At 44.3% G+C, this 6,570-nt stretch overlaps 1 protein-coding gene across 1 annotated transcript; it reads right to left on the bottom strand.

The window, feature by feature from the left end:
* Nucleotides 1-2,197: 2,197 nt before the first annotated feature.
* LOC128882435 (ecdysone receptor-like) lies at nucleotides 2,198-3,812 on the bottom strand. Its single transcript, XM_054134033.1, has one exon. It carries the CDS (start codon nucleotides 3,042-3,044, stop codon nucleotides 2,568-2,570), a length of 477 nt encoding a protein of 158 aa, XP_053990008.1. The 5' UTR covers nucleotides 3,045-3,812; the 3' UTR covers nucleotides 2,198-2,567.
* Nucleotides 3,813-6,570: the final 2,758 nt, after the last annotated feature.

Genomic DNA, 6,570 nt, shown 5'->3' with positions numbered 1-6,570 from the left:
CCACGCCCCCAAACTTGGATTGCTTGTATCTCGGTAACGAAACCTCGGATCGAAAAACGGAAAAGGACTTTTCGATTTGTTTTCGTACAAGAAATCGATCCCACGAAACGGATTCATATTTTTGTTAATTTCCAGTATTTCCAATATTTCTAGGAAAAAACGAAATTCCCTAGGTAATGTAATCCCTCCAAACTCTTCGATGATTTTGTTATCTACCCGTACGTTATTTTCTTTTTCAATTACGTCAACGACGATAACGCCACGTAAACGATTAGCGTCCCGATCGATAATTTGGACCGATAAAACAACAGCCACGCACACGTAACGCGTAGAAACAAGGGAGAGAAGTTGCACCCTCTATGATAAAAGGAGCCAATTACATGCCGGCGAACAGAAAAAGTATCAACGGTAATCCTATTTTTATACTGTTAAGAGCCGCACGAGCTCCAGCATCTGTTTTAAATGTTAGCAATAAAATATATACGAAGGCAAAAATTCGATTCAGAAGCAACGATCTTTGAATAAAAGTAGAGAAAATTGTACCAAAAATGCGAATATAATAATAATAATGAAACGTAAACGTGATTGGAAAAGAAAAGACAACTATAGTACGTGACTGAATTAAATTGATAATGATTATAATTGATGATATATATTTAAAATAATATTATTCTGCGAACATTCGCGTTCAAAAATTAGAATTATGGTATAGTATATGCGGCAGTCATGCGAAATTCTTTTGAATCGCGTTATACATGACAGGGACAGTCGAACGCGTCTACGACGAGGCGCATGCGCGTCAACGCTGCACGCGAGAACGGCGCAGTATGGCAGTAGTGCAAGCAATCACTTGGATTGACGGAAGTGGACACGGGAGACAAACGGGGGCGAACGGGGCGAGGGGAGGGCTGCCCATGCGAGAGGAAAACGTGGTCTGTGACGTCACATCCGGTTACCCGTCGACGTTTCACTCTCTTTTTCTCGCCGACGAGCCGAAAGAAACCCGAGCGCGTGCTGAATTTCTAATCTCCAATTAGATTCCGTCTCAAAGGTCCAACCAAAAAATGGAAATTTGTTTTTTTAACGTAATGTAGTACGTAGTTGTTCTTCGCATCCTGATGCGTAATAGAGGCTATTTAATTTGTACACAGGCTTTTTCATATTTGTTATTGTAAAATTGGGAGACCTGTGAGTTTATAACCGACCTCTGTAATAACCGACCTGAACTCCTAATCTTTCTTACAATAATACATTGTACATTATACACGAATGAAATATAGCGTATTACTCTGTAATATATTAATAAGTCATATATTTCGAATTCTTTAGGAATTTTTTTCTCATAAATAATAAGACTTGCTCCTATATGTTATTTAACAAAATATGCTTCGTTTTGACCAAGGATGTGAGAAATAATTTTTTTAGAAATCCATAGATCAATTAAATCAGAATTTTTAACTTCCAATTGCGACCCTACAAATACAGTACGGTGCCTTATTAAAAATTATCTAAAACCAAACGTTGCAAGTATTTGGAAAAAAACTTATAAATTTCTTAAAATATAACAAATTATGTATCCAAATATGCTGAGAACACAGGATATTTTTTGCCGTTTTGTCTGTATGTTTGTTTAAAGATAAAGATTGTACTATGGATACAAATGATTGATACATGATTATTTATAACAATTTCCACGCTGGCACACATTTTCTACGATAGAAATCTGCTTCACATTGTGATATACATGGTGTTCCAAAAATGTTGGAGGTCCTTGAAAGAGGTGGTCCTGGAGGTGATTTGAAACAACTTTTTCCTTAGCGAAAATGTTGTAGGAGGCTTCGTTAAGGAGATATTAACAGAAAACACTAACCAATCAGAGCGCGAGGATGTCAGTGGAGCGCTCGCGGTAGGCGTGGTCTACGCGCTAAGTGACCGCCCTCCGCCGCTATACTCGCGCTCCGATTGATCAGTGTTTTCCTTTCATATCTCCTCAACGAAGCCTCGGACAACATTTTCGCTAATGAAAAAGTTGTTTCAAATCACCTCCACTCTGTATATACAGGGTGTCCCAAAAATTGTGGAGATCATTGAAAGGGTTAGTTCTGGAGGTGATTTGAAACAACTTTTTCCTTAACGAAAATGTTCTCCGAGGCTTCGTTAAGGAGATAGTAACAGAAAACACTGACCAATCAGAGCACGAGGATGTCAGTGGAGCGCCCGCGGTAGGCGTGGCCTACGCGCTAGGTGACCGCCCTCCGCCTACTCGCGCTCTGAATGGTCCAGCGTTTTCCGTTAATATCTCCTCAACGAAGCCTCGTACAAAATTTTCGCTAAGGAGAAAGTTGTTTCAAATCACCTCCCGAACCACCCCTTTCACTTCACTATTTTTGGGACCTACCCTGTATAATACCCTGTATACTAATATTGAATTTTGTCCACTTATTCCGCACTGTGCGACGGTTCGAGTCCTGCACGCCCCAAAAAATATTTTCCATCCCCAAATCTCACCCGAACCGCTGAGAAACGCTGGCTTCCCCCTCCCTGGTCGAAAGTATCCATAAAAATCGTCACTCACCTATCTTACTGTTGGGACTGTAAGGATCGTAGCTGCTGGTGCTCATGGGGCTGGCGTATCCGTTGTTGGTGACAGGTTGCTGGTGGGCGAGGGGGCTGGAGTGCGCCAGGGGCGGTTGCTGTTGTTGCGACTCGCTCAGCTGTTGCTGAGGGGTGGTGTACACCACGTGCTGGTTCTGCAAGGTGGCGGAAGGTGATCCGGGACTATTCGTGGACAACCAATCGTCCGGTCTGGAGGGTTTGTTGCCGCTGGCGATGGCGGCGAATAGGCCGGTGGCCGCGGTCACGGGTCCCGTGACCGACGAGGGCGTCGTGGACGTCCCTGCCAGGTGCTCGGGCGTCTCGGCCTTGACCAGCGTCAAGGACGCCGCTCCTGCCACCACCGAGGCGATCGTCCCGCCCGCCCCGCTCGCTACCCCAGCGGCTGAGCCACCGTTGGCCGTGTCCATGCTGGAGTCGCTGGTGTCCATGCTGGGCGCGGCTGGATCAGCGGCTAACCTGGAAGTGGCTGCCAACACGACACCCCCCGTGCCAACCACTCCCGTCGCCTCATCGTAACGCACCGCTACGTTGCCGCTCACTAAGCTGGCCACCGTGACGGGTCCTCTGCTCACCTCTGTTCACGTCGGCCTTCTTTGATGATGCCCCGACAGACTGGTCCTTGACTGTTGAACCCCTCCGGGCCAGGGACGAACGGACCTTCCGTTTAGATTCTCTGGATCCCCCCTCTGGTGCCTTTGCTTCCGATGAATCTCGCCGAGGTTGAAACTCTCCTCGCTCTGTCAACCGACGGACACCTTCGCCTCTTCCTTAGTCTTCGTGTTCCTCCTCGCTTTTGGAAAGGCAGTGGTGCGTCTCGAACAAGGATCTCTGGCTCGGGTTGACCCTGACGCCTCAAAAGGAAAGTAACGAGTCTCTAGGGTGAGTTTTCTAATCGCGGAAGAATCCAGACCTTGTCCGTCCTGGTTGAGAATCTTTTTGAGAGTCGGTGGGGCTAGGTGTCCCTGGCGGTTCCCCTTAATCCTCCTCCTTTGTTTAGATCGCGACTGGGCTCGACCGTCTCGTCAACCTTTCTACGGCGTATTGTTTCGTCGCGGATCGCGGGGGGCTTCCTCTACCGTTTCTTGACACGCGCCTCGAACCTCGGCTGCAGGTGCATAGTGCTCGTATCGAATTCCCGCCCCGTTGCTGTCTTGAGGTATCTGGAACAAACGATGACGCGAACGGTTAACTTTCTTGTGTGGCTATTAAAGTAGAATTCTATTTTTTTTGGGGGGGGGGGGGGGCGGGGAAGGCTACGTTGTGCTATGTGGCATGATTTATTTTTTGGCGGGAGGGACGGCGGCACAGTTGTTGAGATACATTTTTGAGATTTGATGGGTTTATACATAATTGTGTGTATACAGGGTGTCCCAAAAATGTTGTAACACCTTGATGGGGGTGGTTCGGGAGGTGATTTGAAACAACTTTTTCCTTCGCGAATATGTTGTACGAGGCTTCGTTACGGAGATATCAACGAAAAACTCCGGACCAATCAGAGCGCGAGGATGCCAGTGTAGCGCTCTGATTGGTCGCGGTTTTCTGTTAATATCTCCGTAACGAAGCCTCGTACAACATTTTCGCTAAGGAAAAAGTTGTTTCAAATCACCTCCACTCTATATATACAGGGTGTCCCAAAAATTTTGTAACATATTGAAGGAGGTGGTTCGGGAGGTGATTTGAAACAACTTTTTCCTTCGCGAAAATGTTGTCCGAGGCTTCGTTAAGGAGATATTAAAGGAAAACACTGACCAATCGGAGCGCGAGTATAGTGGCGGAGGGCGGTCACTTAGCGCGTAGTCCACGCCTACCGCGGTCGCTCCACCAGCATACTCGCGCTCTGATTGGTCAGTGTTTTCCGTTAATATCTCCTCAACGGAGCCTCGTACAACATTTTCGCTAAGGAAAAAGTTGTTTCAAATCACCTCCCGAACCACCTCTTTCAGTGTGTTACAACATTTTTGGGACAGCATGTATATATTGCATTCCAAGTCAGTTAATCAAAAAAATTGTTAGAAAACGAATTCAAATATTTTCGTACGTATTTCGTTTCGCGAAATTCATTCAAAAACGCACATTTCGAAAGAAAGAAAAAACACATCTAGTTTGGTCAGTTTTTGGCAGAGCTATAGCTATTTCAAAAGAAAAGCGTTTATTTTTTTTTTTTTATAAAATTCATAACTTTTTTTTGGTTCGGTACAAAAATCTGTAAAAATTCAGAAAAATGTAGTTGGCAGGCTACTATATTATAAAAAAAAATTTCAGCCAAACGGAAAATGGTCGCGTCCAAATGTGGTCGAAATTTCCCCCCGTAAATTGATCCAACATAATTTTATAAAATTTTCTTAAAATCAATATTCAAGCTTATTTAATAAGCAACAGTTTATTTTAAATTCTGACAAAGCTAATATTTACCTGAATTTTATTTAAAACGAGCGATGCTTCCCAAGAGTCGAATACCTAACCATAGAAATCACGTGGAGATTTCGGTGCCCTATCAGTCGATAAATACGATAGACTGAAGATTAGGCGAGCTTGCCTATTAACTATTTAATCATCCTGTATCAATCGATAACGAGAGCTTCGCACCAGTCTTATCGAGCAGATCTTGATATACTTATCATCGAGGAGGTATTACCTTTAAGCCTACACTCTTTAATGCAACGATTAAGTAGAGTGAGCGCAGTCGTTAAACCGAGAAAGTTAAATATAGCTGTGACTCGATCATGCAACCGTACTTTACGAAGCTTCTTAACGAGCTTAATTCTTCCTTGACTCAATGCACGATCGTTCTATTCGATTTCTCATTTTTGGTACACGCTTGTAGTAAATATCACAGGAAACCGTTTGGTTTAGACTTTTCCTTGTAATATAAGGAGCAACTGAGCAAAATTTCGTTTCGATCGGACGAAAATTGTTAAAGTTATACCGAGATCACAAACGAGCTTATTTGGAATGTGAATTTGGGACTCCGGAGGTCTGTAGAGAGAGCCCGGTGGCGCCACCTAGCGGCAAAAGTGGGGACTTACGCTCCAAACTTGAAAGACTTGACCAACAGATCGCTGACCGTAACTTTCAACTCGAATTAAAAGAGCACAGCTACCCAAATTCTTATGAACCTATAAACAAGAAACGAAGAAATGCTAGTAACCTTGTAAAACAGATAGCGACGCCCTCGATGACCTTCGGAATCCTCATACAGCACCACGTGACCCGAGAATAGGTTCCTTTATAATTAAAAATCGACGAATGTTCCACTAAATCACACTTGAATCGCTCTACTGTTGCGAAATAACAAAAAACACTGACAGAGACCAGGATACACCATCACTCTACCACTGAACATCTAATCTACAAGATCACAAAGTTACACGCACACTTCAAAAATCACTTTCAATTATCCCGAGATACTTGGGACTTCAGGGCCCCAAAACAGAAAAAAGTTGCCCCCTTAAAGGTCAGGAGAATGACGACAATGATCAACGACCGGCAAGAATCACAAAACCACATATAATCACTTGAAACAACTCTGCTAAGGAAACTTCCAACTGTCTTGACACACTTGGGTCCATACGGCCCCAACTAGAAAAAGTTGCAACCACTTTCAAATTTCAGAGGATCCTCACGATGCCCAACGACCGTCCAGAATTACAAAATCCCACCTGTACACAGTAATAAGACTACATTCAACTGTTTTGACACATTTGGGTCCGTAAGGCCCCAACTAGAAAACGCTGCAACCACTTTCAAGGTTTAGAGGATGCCCACGATGCTCAACGACCGTCCAGAATCACAAAATCCCACCTGTACGCACTACTAAGACTACATTCAACTGTTTTGACACACTTGGGTCCGTAAGGCCCCAACTAGAAAACGCTGCAACCACTTTCAAGGTTTAGAGGATGCCCACGATGCTCAACGACCGTCCAGAATCACAAAATCCCACCTGTACGCACT

The sequence above is a fragment of the Hylaeus volcanicus genome, unplaced genomic scaffold, assembly GCF_026283585.1.
Source record: "Hylaeus volcanicus isolate JK05 unplaced genomic scaffold, UHH_iyHylVolc1.0_haploid 11726, whole genome shotgun sequence".
Lineage (NCBI taxonomy): Eukaryota > Metazoa > Arthropoda > Insecta > Hymenoptera > Colletidae > Hylaeus > Hylaeus volcanicus.
Note: the sequence above shows the minus strand (reverse complement) of the source record. Positions and strands in the feature narration are given on the sequence as shown.

Coding starts and splice junctions, on each gene's coding strand:
- LOC128882435 (XM_054134033.1), bottom strand. CDS start 3,044: ATGGACACCAGCGACTCCAGCATGGACACGGCCAACGGTGGCTCAGCC.